Source organism: Piliocolobus tephrosceles, chromosome 15 (assembly GCF_002776525.5).
Source record: "Piliocolobus tephrosceles isolate RC106 chromosome 15, ASM277652v3, whole genome shotgun sequence".
Classification (NCBI taxonomy): domain Eukaryota; kingdom Metazoa; phylum Chordata; class Mammalia; order Primates; family Cercopithecidae; genus Piliocolobus; species Piliocolobus tephrosceles.
This window is the reverse complement of record NC_045448.1, coordinates 99367958-99388324: the sequence shown is the minus strand read 5'-3', so window position 1 is coordinate 99388324 and position 20367 is coordinate 99367958. Positions and strand designations below refer to the sequence as shown.

At 45.4% G+C, this 20367-nt stretch overlaps 1 protein-coding gene across 3 annotated transcripts in view; it reads right to left on the bottom strand.

The window, feature by feature from the left end:
- Window positions 1–20367, bottom strand: part of TGFBRAP1 (transforming growth factor beta receptor associated protein 1) — a 79334-nt gene that overhangs the window by 27603 nt on the left and 31364 nt on the right. For all 3 annotated transcript variants that reach the window (XM_023211315.3, XM_023211317.2, XM_023211316.1), the window contains exons 4-7: window positions 18581–18735; window positions 7410–7492; window positions 3149–3490; window positions 318–375 (exon numbers count right to left, since the gene is read on the bottom strand). In XM_023211315.3, coding sequence (XP_023067083.1) covers window positions 318–375; window positions 3149–3490; window positions 7410–7492; window positions 18581–18735 — 638 coding nt within the window. The remainder of the gene's footprint in view (window positions 1–317; window positions 376–3148; window positions 3491–7409; window positions 7493–18580; window positions 18736–20367) is intronic.

The following is a 20367-nucleotide window of genomic DNA, read 5'->3' as shown; positions in this document are numbered from 1 at the left end:
GCTGTGCAGAAGCTCTTTAGTTTAATTAGATCCCATTTGTCAATTTTGGCTTTTGCTGCTGTTGCTTTTGGTGTTTTAGACATGAAGTCCTTGCCCATGCCTATGTCCTGAATGGTACTACCTAGATTTTCTTCTAGGGTTTTTATGGTATTAGGTCTAACATTTAAGTCTCTAATCCATCTTGAATTAATCTTCGTATAAGGAGTAAGGAAAGGATCCAGTTTCAGCTTTCTACTTATGGCTAGCCAATTTTCCCAGCACCATTTATTAAATAGGGATCTAATTTTTAAATCGTGTGGGAGCGCTACTAGACTCACCTGAACTGCAGCCGCGTCTTGGTTATTATAATGATAGAGCAGTCCAAGTGCAAAATACCTGAAACAGGACAACGTGGTAAGTACAACCTGTGGTCCTCAGCTCCTGGAGGCGACCTTCACACAGTGACACCCCCCACTCCCAGCTCCCCATATTCTATTCAACTTGAGTTCAGGCTGGGTGCAGTGGCTCATGCCTGTAATCCCAACACTTTGGAAGGCCAAGGTGGGTGGATGGCTTGAGCCCAGGAGTTCAAGACCAGCCTGGGCAACGACATAGTGAGATCTATCTTTATTAAAATATTCAAAAAAATTAGCCAGGTGTGGGGTACACATCTGTAGTCCCTGCTACTTGGGGTGCTGAGGCAGAAGGATCACTGGAGCCCAGAAAGTTGAGGCTGCAGTGAGCCCTGATTGTGCCACTGCACTCCAGCCTGGGTGATGGAGTGAGACCCTGTCTCAAAAAATACACGTGTGTGTGTATGTGTGTGCGCGTACGTGCGCGCCCATGTAGTTCAACAACAACCAATCAAAGGATTCTCATTTCTGTATATTTACTTATGATACTAAAAATATATGCTCTATCAGCTTCCAAAAAGAATCTGATTCCAGTCTAAGATGAGCTGAAAAAGTAAACTCTGGAAAAATCACATCTGGAATTGCTTTACGATTTGCTTCAAATGTTAATATAATTTCATGTCTTTGGTCTACTACTATTAACCCCTATGAGGTACTAGAAGAATATGCAGAAGCTACGCTGCCTAAGCAGTGACTGAGAAGGACGGCAGGGGCTTCAGACATGAGGAACAAGCAGGAAGGGCTAGTGTCCGGGCCTCGCAGACCACAGAGTCAGGGAGTGTCCTGGGACAGAGTGCCCAGAGTTCAAGAACCTGGGTTTCAACTCCAGCTTCTTTGACCTTGAGCAAGTAGGTTAACTTCCCCAGCCTCTAACTCCTCACCTATAAATGGAAAAGATTGGCAATAGCATTGGCATTGCCTGGGCAGTGAGCCCTCAGCACCTTCCCGAAGTCTGCAAGGGTGCCACACTGCTGGTCCGCCTCCCCAGCAGGAAACTGGAGTAGGCTGACCAGCGAGAAGTCAGGCTTCTTCCCTCCAAGGGCACACTCTCAAGATACTGGGGCATCCACATGAATCCTTCTCTTTTCCTTAACCTTTTGGAAAGCCATGCTGACTCTACAGATCCCACCATCCCTTGTCACTGCCATGAAGTGGCAGTGTGTTTTCTGCCTCCTGAGAAAACTAACACTGATTCCATAGCATATCCAAGTGGCTGATGGAAACTGCTGAAAAGGCCAGTACCCATGTGGAAGGCTCTGGCGTCTCAAGCACTAGCACAGTGACCCCAGGGTCTCTGTGGGAGTTCATCCACGCTTTTGTCATTTCGAATCCTTAACAAAAATCATAGACCAAAAAAAATCGTGTTCTCTAAGTGGAGCTGAGGGATCACCCAACCCCTCTCATTTTTAAAGATAAGAAAACTGAGGCCTAGAATGGTTGGGCTAAGTATGAGCTGCCCAGAATGGAGAAGCTGCTGGCCCCAACCAAGCCAGGCACTATGCATTAACAGCCCACGATATATAAGGCCATCTACTGCTGGCCCCAACAAAGCCAGGCACTATGCATTAACAGCCCATGATATATAAGGCCATCTACTAACTCATGCACATAAGGAAGGCAGTTTTTTATTTTTTTGAGGCAGGGTCTAGCTCTGTCCCCAGGCTGGAATGCAATGGTGCAATCACTGCTCACTGAAGCTGCAACCTCCTGGGCTCAAGCAATCTTCCTGCTTCAGCCTTCTGAGTAGCTGGGACCACAGGTGTGCACCACCACACCCAGCTAATTTCTTTTTAATTTTTAGTAGAGACGAGATCTTACTATGTTGCCCAAGCTGGCCTCAAACTCCTGGGCTCAAGCAATCTGCCTGCCTCGGCTTCCCAAAATGCTAGGATTACAGGCATGAACCCCCATGTCCAGCCGAGGAAGGCAGAGTTTAAAACCATACCATGTATCAACAAGATCAAGAAGCCTCCCTTTGAATCTATCTATCTAGCTATCCAATTCAGTAAATTCAGTAGTCAGTAACTAAAATGCACTGTAAATTTTACCAATAAACATGTGGCATCTCCCACAAGTGAATACCAGGCAAGCTATAAAGGAAATTAAAAATAACTTCATGGCCGGGCGTAGAGGCTCACCCCTGTAATCCCAGCACTTTGGGGGGGTGAGGCGAGCGGATCACCTTAAGTCAGGCGTTCTAGACCAGCCTGGCCAACATGGCGAAATCCCGTCTCTACTAAAAATACAAAAATGACCTGGGCGTGGTGGCACACACCTGAAATCCCAGCTACTTGGGAGGCTGAGGCAGGAGAACTGCTTGAACCCAGGAGATGGAGGTTGCAGTGAGCCGAGATCATGCCACTGTACTCCAGCCTGGGTGACAGAACAAGACTCCGTCTCAAAAAAAAAAAAAAATAGTAATAAAGTAATAAAAAAAACAGAAAAATAACTTCGTTTACTCACAAAGCCCAGTACTAGTTCCAAATTGTACTCCAGATCATTCAAGAATGGGTGTGAGAACAAATGCCCTCCAAGATCCCTTCAAGGGGTCTGCAGACGGTGGTGACAGAGAGGGCATCTGAGGAGCACATGCATCTGCTGTCACTATGATTTCATGGCAGTCACCTACAGGTCCTTGGGAATGCAAACATCACACTGGCTAAGGTGAAGTCACTTCACCAGGATCTCCCCAGCAAAGGGCCTCAGTAAGGGTGCAGGGCAGGAAGCCCTGGTCGTATCAGGAGGGGAGCACTCACTTTTTGTGCTTCTCTAGCCAGGCAGCACTGTCTGTCAGGAGACAGAAGTTCTCAGTGACCAGGAGGTCCAGCAGGCTGTCGTGGTCAGCCTCTGCGTACAGTTTGAGCAAGGCTGTGTCAATGTCCTCCTTGTAGCCATTTGCTACCTCTGTGCTGCGGACCTCGTTCAGGTAGCTCATGAGGAAGCGTTTGCACTTGGCCATCTTCTCCTGGTCCCCCTGGGTCAGCTGGTTCAGGTCTGCGTACTCATGAAGAGGGGGGTGGGACCGGGTGAAGGAGGAGGAGGTGGGCAACAGGAAGGGGTAGAGAGAGATCAGCTCCCGGACATCAAGCTGGCCGCTTCTGCAATTACAGTGTCAAACTAAATGAAGCAAAAAGAGAGAAGAGTACACATAGGCACACAAAACAGCACTGGAGGGGAGTGCACGGTGGCACACGTTCACTGGGGGCTGGGGAGCTGGGGACAGGATAATCACGGCGGAGTGACCGTTCTAATCTGCAAGTGCAGCAAAGCATCATCCAACTGGGTGCTGCCACCTGGCTCCAAAAAAGAACAGAAGGGACGAAGGTGAAAGACACATACACAACTGGCGTGAGAGTGGAACACCAACATGCCTATGATGAAGAGAATACCCAGCTGAGCCTGGAAACCAAGGCGGAAAAAGCAACACCCGGGATAACACGCCACCAGCGTCTGCGGCTGTGCAAAGGCAGCATCGTGCAAAGGCAGCATCACAGCTCTGCTGAAACCAGCATTTTCCTGGCACTAAATTACAAACAGATTTGTTGAATGGTCCTTAAAGAAGGGACTTTATAAAAACATTAACTTACAACTTCCTCACCAACATCTCACAACAGAAGACACAGAAATATTCATGTGGCCATTTCTGTGGGGACTCTCGTAGAATTTCAGAGCCTAACATTGGGATGCAACAACCAGTTCCTTTCCCATCTCCTCTCCAGAACCTGCTCGTCTTGGCTACAATCAGAGCAGGAGCTGTGGATCTCAAACCTGGCCCAGTGTCAGACCCAGCTGTGGAAAACCTCCTGAGGGAAGAGAAGCAGGGATCACCCCACCCCAGACACACGGAATGGTGAGGAAGGACCCAGGATCCATGCTGCCTGCGATGTTCAGTGCATCCTCTTTCACCCAAGCTCTGATCAGCTTAAAGCCTCCTCTACCGGCTTCCGCCTCTGGCTGCCCTTCCTTCCGCTTCACTCAGCCTCTCCTGACCTCCCATGATTTGTACAACCCATAGGATAAATGTCAAACCTCTTAGTATAGCATTCAAGGCCCTTCCCAAACTGATCTCAAGCTACTCTACAACTTCAGCCTCAAGCATCCCTCCCATACCCCAACACTTCTACTAGACCTGCTTATTTTGCCAATTTGTACATTTCATGCCTCTCAGCCTTTGCTGTTGTTGTTCCCTTGCCTAACGCAGTGGTTCTTGGTGAAAAGCAATTTTGCTCCCTGGGGAACATGTGGCAATGCCCGGAGACAATTTTATCATGACTGGGGTGGGGGTGTGCTATGGCATCTAGTAGGTAGAGGCCAGGGCTGCTGCCATTAAACACCCTGTAATGCACAAGACAGTACCCCCCTGCCCAAAGAATTATCTGGCTCAAAACGTCTACAGTGCCACAGCTGAGAATCCCTGACCTAAAGTACAATTCTTGACTTGAGAAGTTTCTGCTCATGGTTTAAGATTCGGGATGAATCCAATGAAGATTCCTCCACTGGCTGATGTAAGCCCATGCAACAATGCCCCCACAGCAGAGCGGCACCTGTGCTGCAGGAAAGGCACACATCCAGTTTCCAAGCTACAACGGGCATGCCAGAGAAGCAGGCACTGGGTTCCCCTTCCATCTGTTGCTCAGATTCAGGCCACGTTTGCTGAATGAAAGAAGAGCTGAACCTAGCTGATACAACGACAGGCTGCAGGTTGTCTAAAGGAAGAGACACAGAGCCCACGTCCCCAGGTTACATATGATCAATTTTCTCTTAAGTATCAACCATAACTAGCTGGTAACTGTGGCCTCCAGCACGGCACTGAGAAGGAGTCATAGGACGGGTCCAGTTCAACGAGGAAAAGAAAATCACAATTTATTAGCAACATTTGCTGTGAGCACAGAAAATGAAGTGGAATCATCTTTGTCTTAGAAGTGTCTTCTTCAAATATCAATTCTCAGGCTGGGCGTAGTAGCTCACGGCTGTGATCCCAGCACTTTGGGAGGCTGAGGCAAGAGGATGACTTGAGGCTAGGAGTTTGAGACCAGCCCAGGCAACACAATAAGATCCCATCTCTCTGAAAAAATAAAAACTTCACCAGGTCCCGTGGTGGCACACACCTGAAGTCCTAGCTACTCAGGGGGCTAAGGCAGGAAGATCACTGAGCCCAGTAGGTCAAGGCTGTGGTGAGCTAGGATTGCAGCACTGTACTCCAGCCTGGGAGACAGAATGAGATGCTGCTTCAAAACGAGAAAAAAAAAAAAATCCGTTCTCTCAGTCACACTTTGGACCAAAGCAGCGCAGCAATCTAAACTTAAGCCATTAAGAGAGTGAGGTGCGGAAGTCCAGAAACGTCATCCTAATAATAGGCCCCACATCTATTCTCTTACAAAATCCGAGGACTGCTCTAGGAATCCATCTGAGGACAATGACCTAATGTTTCAGATTAACCCACGAGAGAAGGAAGACACCTTGGGATACACCCATGACCCCGGTGAGGAGGTCTTCAACACCGTAGGGCTGACACAAGATATGGCAGAAAAGAGCCTAGGTCCAAAGGGGCAAAAAACTGACTTAAACCCCGAAGCCACGGGTCTTGCCAAGAACAGAGAACAGCACGTAAGAGTTGCATAAGCAAAAGTTATATGGGGCATCATTATTCCAGGAATGATTCCTTCTTTACTCAGAAATCCATTCTCTACAGCCAATTTTGTAACTGGAATCATTTTCAGTACTGCCATCCCTCAAATACCCAGCATAGAGTGAAAGATGAGAGCCACCATGGATGTAAGGAGGTGGCTGGTCATGAGCACACCTCCTACAGAACAGGCAAGGGAGGCATTCTGCTCAAGTCACTACTTAGATGAAAATATCTGTTCAGGGGCTTCCTGTACATGTATTTCTTAGACAGCTGTAAACTGTAGAATCTATCCTAGAGAGACATTTTGAGAAGTTACTCTAAAGACAGGGCCTGGGTAGGATATTTCAAGACTCTCATAGCAGGTCTAACTTAATCTTCTGCAAAGAGTGCTGAGCAAGGCCTGGGACGGCTGACTCCTGCCTCACTGAGCACTCGGCTGTGGGGCAAGGGCAGCCGGAGGCGGCGTGACTGCGAGGCGTGCCTGTAAGGCAGACGTGGTGGGAGGAGGAAAGCGGAGAACACACTCCACAGCCCACAGGCACGTCTGACAAGCACAGGAGTCATTGCAGTGCCAGAAGGGACTTCCGGGTGCGGTGGCTCAAGCCTGTAATCCCAGCACTTTGGGAGGCCGAGACGGGCGGATCACGAGGTCAGGAGATCGAGACCATCCTGGCTAACATGGTGAAACCCCATCTCTACTAAAAATACAAAAAACTAGCCAGGCTAGGTGGCGGGCGCCTGTAGTCCCAGCTACTCGGGAGGCTGAGGCAGGAGAATGGCGTGAACCCTGGATGCAGAGCTTGCAGTGAGCTGAGATCCGGCCACTGCACTCCAGCCTGGGCGACAGAGCAAGACTCCGTCTCAAAAAAAAAAAAAAAAACAAAAGAAAAACTCAACTTTCTGAGAGCTGACCAGGAACAGAACATTTAGAAGGTCATTAGAGGATGACAGAAAGTTTCGTAGGTTTTCCCAGAAGCACTGTGTTCCCCGCCACCCCACCCCAAACTCACAGCGTCTTGTAAAATCACTGGAGAGAAGCAAGAGCGAACCACAGCGCCTTCCTAAGGGGTCCTCAGCGTGCTGTCAGATCCGCTCTTTAGAATTTTCTCCTGGCAAAACAATCTTGATGCCTCCACGGGACTAGTGTCTGTGCCCTTCCTCTGCTCCCACTCTAAGACACAGGCCAATTAAATTAAGGCTCTGGGTGAGGGGTGACGCCGAGGAACCAGCATTGGCGGGGTCTGCTGTCACAAGCAACCCCCACCGTATCCCCCTGAAGCACAACCTAACCATGCAACACATCCCACCGCGACGTCACACCGGAAACGCAGGTTCTGGCCACAGAGGGACACTGTAGTGGCAGTCTTGCTACCAGCACCTCAAATTACCTGAAGAGCTCTTTAGCTTCCAGGAACTGAAGTTGTGCAAACTGTATAAATCCCGCCTGCTGCAGAATTCTTCTGTACATTACCTGCAAGGAAAGACAGGTGTAATCTCTTAGCGAATGTTGAAACCACCATGGCAGGGTTAAATTCATCTAACCCTAAATAAGCGTTTGTTATAACATAGAAATGTAAAATTACACACCGAGGAAAAAAACAAGGTGTGTATGAAATTACATATGTCTGTCTCTTTATGGTTTTATTTTTGTAATTCTCTAATCCTTCCCAAATGCACTCCTTGATCTCCAATTCTCCTCCTCATTAACTCACAGGGCTTCAACGAGTCCCTGTACTTGTGATTGCTGAGATGGATATCAACAACCCTGGTGTTTCTCGCAGTCCAGGAACTGCCTGGCCTTCTTCCACTCTTCGGGAATTGAACTCACAGTACCACCTTTCAGAGCATCCCTCAGAGCACAGGGCCAACTCGTTTCATAACCAAACAGATAAACACCCAGGCTTTCTCAGTCAGAGATGCAGAAATGCTGCATGTTCCATCTCCTGCTGGTGATGTCCAACCCACACTAACACACCAACATCCGACACTCCTGCAATAAAGTGGCCAGTTTATCGTGTTTACTCCACTATGACCCACATTTCCATGACCGCTTTGTTCTTGTTACATCCAGCAATAGCAGAATGCACGTTAGGAATCTGCTGTGTGTCGTCTCTGATCCCACGACCCGCCCTGTCACCGTCCAGTATGGCTGGTGTCCGAGTCCTGCCCATCGTCTATATGAAATGGCTCCTGGACGTGTTTCTTCACTCTGTTCCTGTAGATGCCACCACCATAGCCCAGGCTCTAATCACCTCAAGAGCAAAGACTGTGTTTTAATTACTCTCTGACTTTGACACCTCCTCCTTCTAACACATCCTTCCATTTGACAGCCACACATTCCGTGAAGGCACGGCACATACATCACTCACCTAGCGTCTCCCACTACTAGCCTAGTGTCTGCCATTCAGTCGGTGCTTACTGATCAATTCTCTGATCCATTTGTATGAAACTCCACTTCCACTGTCACTCACTATCCCCATCTTACAGGTACAAAAACTCTGCTCAGAGATGTTACGTTCTTAGCCCCAACTTACTAAAGAATTGGTTGGACCGTGATTTAAAACCAGGCCTTTCTGATTCCAGAGGCCAGATCTTTCCACTCACTGATTCTTCCAGGTACACAGCAGGCAGTGGGTATGTCACCCACTGAAGGTACAAGGGAAGAGGAGCCCCAGTGCCGAAATGCTGTTCTCTTAAATTACTTTTCAAAGGGCTTTCACTCAGCACCAGAAGACATGGTGGAAGGAAAAAAAAAAAAAAGCTTTCACTATACAGTAGTTTTAAAGGACTCTCAGAAGCATAGCAACCGTTCCTCACCTACTTCCAGCAGAAATCCCTTTACAGACGTCAGAAAAAGCAGGCTGCTTAAACCTTTCAGTTTTCTTTTTACCATCTGTCTTTATTTTTCTTCCCCGAAACCAGCCATTTCTGACATAAAGACCGAACCAATTATGCCACCCAACAGTAAGCAAAAGGGAGTGAGGCAAAGTTGCCTGGAATGCCAGTAACATTTCCAAAAGCAGAAATACTAGAGGCCAGCCACTTAGCAAAAGGGATGCAGAGGACCCATCAGCTGCTGGAGGAGAATTCTCAATCACACCCAGGCTTGTTGAGGAGAAATCAGCTGAACGGCAATTTATTCCTTACGGCGGTAGGATTCAAATGGCATCCACTCTTCCCCTATCTGCAGGGAAATGGAAATTACTTTTGTGGACATTCCAGATCTCAAGAAGAAGGGGTTATTTTCTACACTCTAGTCTGGGAATGCTACACGCGCACTTCGAGGGGGAATGCCAAGAGGTTCTTCGTCCCAGATGTAAGCATCACGGATGCTGAAGCCCGGGATGATACAGAAAGCACCGTTGGATTCCACCTAAAAATGCCTGATCGGAAACTTTACCAAGCATGGCCAATTCTTGGTTCTCTGAAGTTGACAGTCTCATTTCCAAACTGTCTACTACCATCGATGCCCCCTCCTGCTCTCTGCTCAGGTGATCCTGGGCTATAAAACCTGGAGCCAGGTAGGCTATCAGGGGAAAGATGAGACGGATGAATACATACGAAGGACAGAGAACAAGAAAGTCCATTTATCTCCAGCGCTAACTCATCAGTGGAAGCTCCAAGCTTCTTTTTTCATTACCATCTCATCCCTCATTATAAGGCAGTGGTGCAAATTCCCAGGTGAAGAGAGTAAGTCAGCAAACTAGCCCTCTGAGGAGCCACCCTATGTCTACTCTGTACAGAGGCTACAGGCCAAACACCTGGCTGCAGGCCAGGCTTAAGAGGCTGCATGGATTCTGGAAGCAAGTTGAAACTGAAGTCAAAATCCTTATTATTAGTATTATCTTTCTGAAGTGAGATTTCTAACATGTGTGATTTGGGGAACTGGAAGAAGATTCTAATCTACAGATTTCTAAAACTGTTTCCAAGGCTGCATTGTCTAAGTTAAGTATCACATAAGTGCTTCTGGAGAGAACAGTTCCTCCAAGCACTAACTTCAAAGGGCAGCTTCTCTCATGGCTCCTTACTATGCACTGCCTAACAAAATACACAACCTTTCAACCAATGGAATGTTACTCAGCCTTAAAAAGGAAGGAAATTCCAACACATGCCACAACGCAGATGAACTTTGAGGACAACGTGCTCAGTAAAGTCAGCCAGTCACAAGACAAACACTGAATGATTCCCCGGATACGAGGTCCCTAGTGCAGTCAGGGTCATAGAGACAGAAAGCAGAATGGGGGCTGCCAAGGGCCGGTGTGGGTGTAGGGTGGGGAGGTGGGGAGTTAGTGTTCAACAGGACAGCGTTTCTGCCTGGGAAGATGAAAGGTCTGGAGATAGAGGGTGGTGACGGCTGCACAGCATGGTGAATACACTCAATGCCACAGGACTACACACTTAAAAATAGTTAAAATGGTAAAATTTATGTTATGTATATATTTACCACATTTTCTTTTTTAAAAAAGAAATTCTTCTCCAGGTAGAAAAAATCTTCTCCAGGTAGATTTTTTCCCTTTACTGAATTTTGGTAGTAGCCGAAGTCTTCTCATTTCTGTGGTGATCTGTGGTGGAGGCTGAGGTGAAACGCTCTAAAATCAGAATGCGTGGGTCTGAGTGCAGGCTCTGCCCATCATTAGCTGTGTGGCCGTGGGCAGGTTATTCTGACCCTCCACGTGGTATCTTCATCTTTATAGAGGGAGCAGAATCGTGCAACCTCAGAGTTGGGGTGGGGATTAAGAGAGTGCAGTTGGGTGTGGCCGTCACAACAGTGCCTGGCGTGCAGTAAGCACACAATAAATGTTGTCTCTGTCTTTAGGCTGAGCCTGGTAATTAGCACTCCTAACTAATCCCAGGCTTTAACTTTCTCCATCACCTTCCAGGTCTGTCTGCTTCATTCTATCACATCTCTGTGAGTAATGGAGGGAGGTGGATAAATCCTTTTCTAATGAAAGAAAGACTTACAGAAAATTAGATTTTGAAACTTCCTACAAGCAGCTGGAACAACCACACGGTGGCAGCACCGACACTGTCACGTGACAAAAGCCAGTTCCTCAAATATGGCACCTCAGGTGGCTACACCAACTCCTAGGCCAAATGTGATACAAAAACACATCAAGTGGTGAGGCGTGGATAAGGAATATAATGGAGTCATTTACTGCAACTCAGAAAAATACTTTCTTTCAAGTCTGTAAAAACTGGATAGGTCAAATGTGGGCTCAGACTAGAATATTTTTCACAGCTATAGTAAGAGTTTTTTGAGAAAGGTGACAACCACAACCAAATGTGTCTGCAAATACCACAACAGGACACACACCATGTAAACCCTGGAGCTGAGGGGAGATGAACAGGCACACAGGGGTGACGCAGACTCCTGAGCCAGTGCTGACAACAGCACGAGCAGGCTGCCTCTCCCCTTCCTGAGCTTCCCTCTCCAGGGCTCTCGGCTGTGGCTGGTTCTTTAATTCAGGGATGGGATGGAGCTAAGAGGCAGTGGGTCACCCTGACTAGATTATACGATCGACTGCAGACCTGGAGAAGGGAAACTGGCAAACACAGTTATTGCCAGCCAGCTATCAATGCAGAGGATAGTCTACTCCTGGCATGGGGCAGACCACTAAGATTCATGTTATAATGCCCCGTTACATGGAGAATCTAACAAGAATATATGAGACATAAGTATCATTCTTTTAAGTATAGCCAAATTCTAAACAAAAATTGGCATGAATGTTACCATTTTAACTATATTCATACCAACCCCTTTTTTTTAAACTTATTAAAAAACCATGTAAGTTATTGTCTAAACAGAAACATCTTTCCCAAAATATATTAGGTGGAACATGAGGACCATGGCATTCTCCTTGTTAAAAAGACAATGCGTCCTGATTGAATAAATTTGTAAACAGGTGTGTATGTATGTGTATCTATATATGTAAATGTTGTTATATAAAATATATAAACTGAAATGCACTTACTTGTGTAGATATAAAAATACAACTGTATCATGTATAAAATGATGCATTTCTGTATATATAGAATATCTTTATCTATTACAGGACACCTGAAAGCACCCGTTTCCCCACTTTCACCAGTATGGTATTATCAAACTCTCTGATCTCTGATAATCTAATGAATGAAAAATGTATTGGTGTATTCTTATTGTGCATACCTCCATATGAGAGACAAAGCATCTTTTCATACATCTATTAGATAGGCAATTCTTTTTTTTTTTTTTTTTTTTGAGACAGTCTTGCTCTGTCGCCCAGGCTGGAATGCAGTGGTGCAGTGGCACAATCTCGGCTCACTGCAACCTCCACCTCGCGGGTTCAGGTGACTCCTGTGCCACAGCCTCCTGCATAGCTGGAATTACAGGTGCATGCCATCATGCTTGACTAATTTTTGTATTTTTAGTAGAGACAGGGGTTCACCATGCTGGTCAGGCTGGTCTCGAACTCGTGACCTCAAGTGATCCTCCCGCCTCAGCCTCCCAAAGTGCTGGGATTACAGGTGTGAGTCGCTGCACCTGGCCAGCAATTTCATTTTCTATAAAATGTGTTCATATTCATTTTTCTATTGGGCTATTCATATTTCTTTCATATATCCCAAGGAATTCTTCAGATATTAGACAAATTAGTTCTCTTTCTGTGCTGCAAACTGCAAATATTTTTCCTAATTTGCTATTTCTCTTGAATTTGTTTATAAGTTTTGCCATGCAGGATGTGTATATGAGAGAGAGAGAGAGAGACAGAGAGAGAGAGAGAGAGAGAAAGAGAGATAGAGAGAAAGAGAGAGAGAGAGAGACAGTGTATGTGTGTGTGTGTGTGTGTGTGTGTGTGAATTTAATTTTTTCTTTATGGATTCTGGGTTTTCAAATAAATTATTTTAAAATATTCCAAAACCAGCTGGGCACGGTGGCTCATGCCTGTAGTCCCAGCACTTTAGGAGGTCAGGGTGAGCAGATGACCTGAGGTCAGGAGTTCGAGACCAGCCTGGCCAACATGGTGAAACTTCATCTCTATTGAAAATACAAAAAATTAGCTGGGTGTGATGGCACGTGTCTGTAATCCCAGCTACTCGGGAGGCTGAGGTAGGAGAATCCCTTGAACGTGGGAGGTGGGGGTTGCAGTGATTGTGAGATTGTGCCACTGCACTCCAGCCTGGGTGACAGAGCGAGACTCCAGCTCAAAAAAATAAATAAATAAATAAAATGTTCTAAAACCAAGGTATCTGGGAAGGTGGTGGCTGTTACGGACGGAATGCTTGTGTCTCCCTAAAATTCCTATGTTGAAATCATTCCCCCTAGGGTATTAGGAGGTGTAGTCTTGGGGAGGTAATTAGGATTACATGAGGTCATGAGGGTGCAGCCCTCATGAATGGGATCTGAGTAGTGCCCTTATAAGAATACTGAGAGAGCTTGCTTCTGTCTCTGCCATGTGAAGACTGAGAAGACGGCCATCTATGAATCAGGAAGCTGGCCATCCCCAGACACCAAACCTGCAGACACCTGGATCTCGGGCTCCAAACTGAGAAATAAATGTTTGTCGTTGAGGTCACCCAGTTTATAGTATTCTGTTCTAGCAATCTGGGATGACTAAGAAAGTAGGGGTACAGTTTTTTAATCTCTCAGTCTCCTCTGAAAAGAGACAGAATGATTGGTTCATAACAGCACTATTCACCACAGCCTAAGATGGTAGCAACTTATTCATCGACAGATAAATAAGTAAACAAAATGCGGTAGGTACATACAATGGAATATTATTTGGCCTTAAAAAGGAAGAAGATTCTTCCGTGCTGCAACGTGGATGAACCCTGAGGACATGCTGCTAAGAGAAATAAGCCAGTCACAGAAGGACAAATATTGTATGACTTTACTTCTGTGAGGTTCCTAGAGTAGCCAAATTCATAGAAACAGAAGTAGAAGTGGGGATTGCCTGGGCCGGGTGCAGAGGGAATGGGTGGGCATACAGTGGGAAGGGGGAGGTGACTTTGCAGGCTCCAATTTGCCATGTGTGCCAACATGGAGAAATCTGACATAAAAGAAATCTGTATGCTTTGAGCCTCTAAGCAAACAGATCAAGTCACTATAAGGGAAAGAAACCCAGATTGTCATCAGATTTTTCACTGCAACTCTATCATGGTAGAACATATTTAGGTTCCTCATTGAAAGACAAGACGAGTGGAGGACTTTGTATCCAGCCAAACTGGCCCTCAAGGATAGAGGCTGCAATGAACTGTCACTGTCATCAAGAAGCACAAACTCAAGAGACAGTGTCCCCATATTCCCACTGTGAAATATCTCCGAGGACTGCTTTAGAAAACCAAAATGACTGGAAAGACATCAACAGAAAATTTGATGGTGGGCATTCAACACATATTTGTCCACAGAACTAAGAGACCAAATAGCATGCGGACGGCGGAAGGCTCGATGCTTGCAAAAAGTACAGACGATATAACCATCAACAAATAGGGAAGAACGAGAGATTATACAAAAAAGATGAGACGCTTGCTGACTGCCTTCCGGGTATTGGCCGGGAACTGAGGGCTATTCCTCCAAAGCAGAGGCTGAGGAACACAGGGGAAGAGTGATGAAGACGTTACTGGTTCATTTCAAACACAGCTCCAAGTGGGGAAGCAACAGACGATAGAAACCCTCCCAAAAAGGAGAATGTAAAGGAATTTTATAAGGTGGATAATATTAAGGTAACCATTAGAATAAAAAAATACAACACAAACACTCATACCAAAAGATAGAAAAGAAGGGAGGAAGAAAGAGAGACACAGAGAGACAGTGGGAAGAAGGAAGGGAAAGAAAGAATGAGGGGGGTAGAAAGGGAGGTAGAGACAGGGGAGTTGGGGGGGGGGGGGGGGGAGACAGACAGAGGAAGAACATGCAAATAAAACAGACCACCACAGTAAAAGGAGGGAGGGAGTGAATAGAGAGAAGGAGAGAAACTGAGTTTAGACTTCTTTGAATATACTTTGTTTTTTTTTTTTTTTTTGAGACGGAGTCTCGCTCTGTCGCCCAGACTGGAGTGCAGTGGCCGGATCTCAGCTCACTGCAAGCTCTGCCTCCCGGGTTCACAGCATTCTCCTGCCTCAGCCTCCCGAGTAGCTGGGACTACAGGCGCCCGCCACCTCGCCCGGCTAGCTTTTTGTATTTTTTAGTAGAGACGGGGTTTCACCGTGTTAGCCAGGATGGTCTCGATCTCCTGACCTCATGATCCGCCCGTCTCGGCCTCCCAAAGTGCTGGGATTACAGGCTTGAGCCACCGCGCCCGGCCTGAATATACTTTGTTTTACTGATTTGACTTTTGAGCTATGTAAATATTTTAGATAATTATAAAACAAATTAAATTTTAAAAAGCAATCCCCCAAAAAATCAAGTCAAATGAAACAAATGAACCTAACTACATATGTAAGAGCTGGTGGAAGACCCACACAGAGGAGAACTACCCCACGTGACATTAAAACAGTAATTTGAGTGTACAGTCTAGCAAGATTTTCCCTAAGGATGAAAAAAAGAAAAAAAAAAAAAAAAAAAAAAGCAAAGCAAAAACATTCATTGGACGAGCGTGGAAATACGAGCACTGACCAGACACCCAGCACACAAAGGAGTCAGTGATTTGGGGAAGTGGCGACAATGGTACTGTGGTTACATTTCAAAGAGCATCAGTGCTTTTAGAGACATGTATTAAAATGTTTTTAGATGAAATGGAAAAAAAATCTATCGGAGCTCAAGCTTCAATAGAAACACTATCCACACTGTGTGATAGAAATGAAGTAATATTTTGTGTGTGACACAAACCTTTGTCTATAGAGCAGGATGTCCGTTTACTGTCTCTTATTTTACATACAGCATTCTAAACTGTAATATAATTTAAGGTCTGTTTTCTAAAGTTCTGAACAACCCTTTTGGACCTCCTGAAGAAATGATCCTTAATCCCAGCCCCACAGTCAAACTTCTTGACAAACCCTGTGCTAATTCGGAACTCAGAGAAGCGAAACCAGCCCTTGCTTTACATGAAGGGAAAGGAGTGCAATGGTGAAGAAGTCTACTGAGCTCAAGCTTCTCGTCCTCCCCCTTCTTGATTTCTTTAAGCTTGGGGTCTAGCATGTGGTCACAAGCACTCTAAGACTAAAAGAAGCAATGTACTTAACCAGATGAGCTGAATCTAATCCTTTAAAACATACACATTTATGAAAAGTCATTTCTAAACCTTTTTTTCGCATCAATATTGTTTTATTGTTTAAGGTTTCCATTTCAAACAAAAACCCGGTGCTGCCAATCCATTATATCACAGCTCTGCTGGAAGGCCAGTTGGAAGCTCTGAATTCCTCATTCATTCTTTCCTTGGTATTAGAAGGAAAGAACTTACCCACGACCTAGGGGAGGGAGAAGCGTGGAGCTGAGGGGTGAACTGATAAATGGTATGGGCCGTAAATCGCAGGTGCATGGGGTAATAAGTCCTTAGCTCTGCCCAGAGGAAAGGGAAGGCTTAGTGAAGAGGAGATATTCAAGCGAGGTATCAAAACCATTTTATCAAGTAGAGAAGTACACTCCAGTAATTGCAGGGTAAAGGGCCCCACGGGGAGCTCCAGCCTGACTTAGCCAGCCTGATGTCCAGAGGCACACCCGATCTGCGCTGCCATGTCTTGTCTGTGAAATGAGGACAATGGTACTAGCCATTACCGAATGCTTTTGAGGGTTAAAACAACAAATGTTTTTAAATGCCTTGCAGGTTTCCTGACATATCATCAGGCTCACTGCTTGTTTGTTCTCTTTGTCTTCCACCCTTTGAGGCAGAAATGTAGGAAGTAGGCATGTGCTTCACAGGAGTGTGTGTGTGTGTGTAAAAGACAAGGAGGCCACAGAAGAGGGTGGGGTCAGCCGAGCTTCAAGGCTGTGGACTTGACCTGGGCAACGAGATGCCCACTAAAGTATTCTAAGCAAAGCACTTGGTCCGTAATTGAGAAAGATCATTTCCACATAGTTGCACGGAGGATGGACTGCAATCACACACGGAGGCTGTTAAAAACGCGGGCAAAAGTGAGCATGGTCTGAATACCAGCAGTAACAATGGGAACTGAGAATAATGGGTGAACTCGAGATAATTCTGAAGGTGTATTTCCAGGGCTGGAGATAGGAGCTTGCAGTAATACAGGGAGAAGCGGGAAGCAGGTTAGAAAAGAAACAAAACAAAACAAAACAAAAAACCCTGAGATACCAGATTGGAGAACAAGATGACTACTATCACCTAATACTGACTGTGTAGCTCTACTCTGGCACAAAGCATAGGGAAAAAAAGAGCAAAAATCAGATAAAGGGCATTGAAAGCCTCTGTAAGAAAATGTTAACATACTTAAAATGTGCACATCGTGTGTGTGCAAGGAGGGAAGATTCCACAGTGGCAGCTGTGAAAACCTTGGAATGTGGCCCCCCTGGACTCCCACACATCCACTGAGGGCAGCTCGCAGGAGAGGAGCAGGTGCTGAGAGTGCGCGCAGCAGTGGTAGGCCTGGGACTGGCGATCTGCCTCTGGTCTGCACCTTCCCCTCCAGGGCACCAGAAGCTCAGCCGCTTTCTTCTTTTTGCCTTTGCTGCCCCCTGCTGAACGCTAGTAGATCAGTCTTACTCAAAAGAGGAACAAAGATGAAAAGTTTATCAACGTTTAAATGTAGAAAAGAGGTCCTGCCCGCCTTCACAGCCCACAACCATAAATCACACAAGCTGTCTTCTTTCACTTTCAGAATCTACCCTCTGCTGCACAAAGCACCTGAAGCCAAAGAGCGTTTCATTCCACAGCAATCACACTGTCATCTCTAACATCTGACCGGCATTATCAAGAACTTTTTATTATTAATTTAGATATTCATATGAAGCACACAAACATATCAACATTATGTTTTGTTCCCCTCAAATATAGAGTAACTTGAACAACCTAACTCATCAAGTAATAGTTTTTAGGAGACCCGATTTATATCAATTGCATTTACTATACCAACTATATGTAAAATGAGGGTTTCTCAAGTGTGTTAAAAATGTTCTCCTAAGGAAATCAACTAGATGGGGTTCCTGCAATATCAACTTGGTTAGTAAAATGGTTATCAATATGGTTAGTAAAGCTTTTCCTATAGATGAGAGAAATCTAAACTAATTCAACAACTTCCTGACAAATACAAATTCTAAATTCGGAGACAAATTAACCTGACCTCACTCTTTTGCTTTGTAAGAACTATGTTCTTGATCCTTCTCTGAAGGTCCACGGAAGAGGAAAGTTGATTAGAAATACAAGCCCATATCTAAAGTAGCAGAATTAAGTCAGAAGTTGGAAGCCTGACTTCTCCACTGTTGGCAGTGCCTGCTCAGTCACAAGCTGTTTGACCGCCCTAAAGCCCGTTTCCTTATCTATACAATGTGGATTCGTTGAGAAAATTAAACAACAGATATAAAAGCGGTGTGTACAGCCCGGTACACAGGAAGGGCGGATGCACGTTAGTTAAATCTGAATGTCCTCTAACTGGTGACTTAGAGGCATATTTCTGTGACCAGTTAATTACAAACCTGAAATTTTTCCTTCGGAATGTTCCTCCGGGCTCCTTTTGCTAAAACCAAAGCCTCTTCTACTCTGCGGCTTGCTAGAAGATCCTGTATTTGTTTTTCCAAAGGTAATGGAACCAAGATGTAAACTCCTTTACTTGTGGCAACGATCACTCTTCCTGGGAAGAAATTCAGCATTGTCAGAAAGAGAGAAAACATACTGCCTGCAAAAAAAACACAACTGCTTTCCCCAAACTGGATCATTACCTGATTTGTTGAACAATTTTGCCATAGTTTTCTCAAAGGAATTCCTACAAAAATTATAAATTATAATGCTTTTCTTTTTCCCACACTGTCAACTGTCAGAAAAGGGCAAACTCTTACTATGACATTTCCAAAGAATAACATCTTGGTTTTTTTTGCCTTTTTTTTTAAATTGAGAAATGCTGGTAAATGTAAAATCAGTGTAGTAAACACATAATACATAGCCCAATGAAGATGGAGAGTTCAATCAGGAAACATTATCAATAAGAATGTACACCATTTTTAAAACATTGTTTTCCCTCCAAGTTAGTTTACATAAAATTAAAATGTTAATGTGATATTTTGAAGCATGAGATAATATTTCATCCTCATTTGCCAACCAGAAATACCTCCAAAGTCTTGCCATTAATATATTCATCTCCCCACAGTCCTGCACGTTAACCTGGCCCACTGCCATTGTCATTTTACCTGTGAGCCCCTCCACAGGTAGTCTGTGGAAGAGTCAGAACTGTGGTCCAAGACGAGCTCCTACTACTAAGCTTCCAAATTCAATTTGGTTCCTTTCTGCAGAAACTTTCAGCTAAGCACCACCTGTTTATAGGAAACAATCTAACTCTTTCTGTCTTCTGTATCACAGCTAAGGCAGTTTTTCTCATTCCCAAATGACATTCTGCCCCTCCTCTGCCGAAGTCACTTTTCCCAGGAAGCCTCCCTGTGTTCCCACCCTGGGCGGGTTACATCATCGTCCCCTGTGTGTCCACCACATCCTGAGCCCGCCTCTACCACTCAGCAGGCACGGCGCCCCAGTACTGCTCTGCGTGTGACCCCAGAGCAAGCACCAGAGCCCCACTGGAATTAACCCACTTAATGGTAGGAACTGGGAGTCTTCTTATCTCCTGTAGGCACCTATAAGACAGCACTTGGCACAGCGAGGGTACTAAAATCCTTGGTTTGGTGAACTAAAATCCTTAAGTGGCAAATGCATCGCATAAATCTAGATTCATTCCTGGTTGGAAGAAAATATGATAAAAGCCATTCTTAGGTCAGTTGGGGAAATCCGAATATTGGCAGGACATGAGATGGTATCATAAATGAATGTGAATTTTTTTCAGGAGTGAAAATGGCATTGTGGTTTTGTAGGAAAATGCCCTTATTCTTGGGAGATGTGTGTGAAAGAATTTTGGGATGAAACATCATGATATCTTCCTCTTCCTTTCAAATGGCTCAGCAAAATGGTAACAAGTATTGAATCTAGGTGAAAGGTTCCTGGTGGTTTACTTTGTGTCTCTTACCACTTTTCGGAATGCTTCCAAGTGTTCAAAATAAAACTGAGGAAAAGTAGAGTAAATCCTTCAAGTGGCTCACCGTACACACGAAATGAAATCCCTCCTGCCTCTGCCTCCTCGATTACCCTGGTCTGCTGCAGCCTCAGCTCACGCTGCCCCTTCACACACACCATGCACTACAGTCACAGTGAACTGCTTGTGTGGCCTGAAGCCCACAGTACCCTCTTTAACGGATTCGCATACACCTTCTCTCTACCAGAA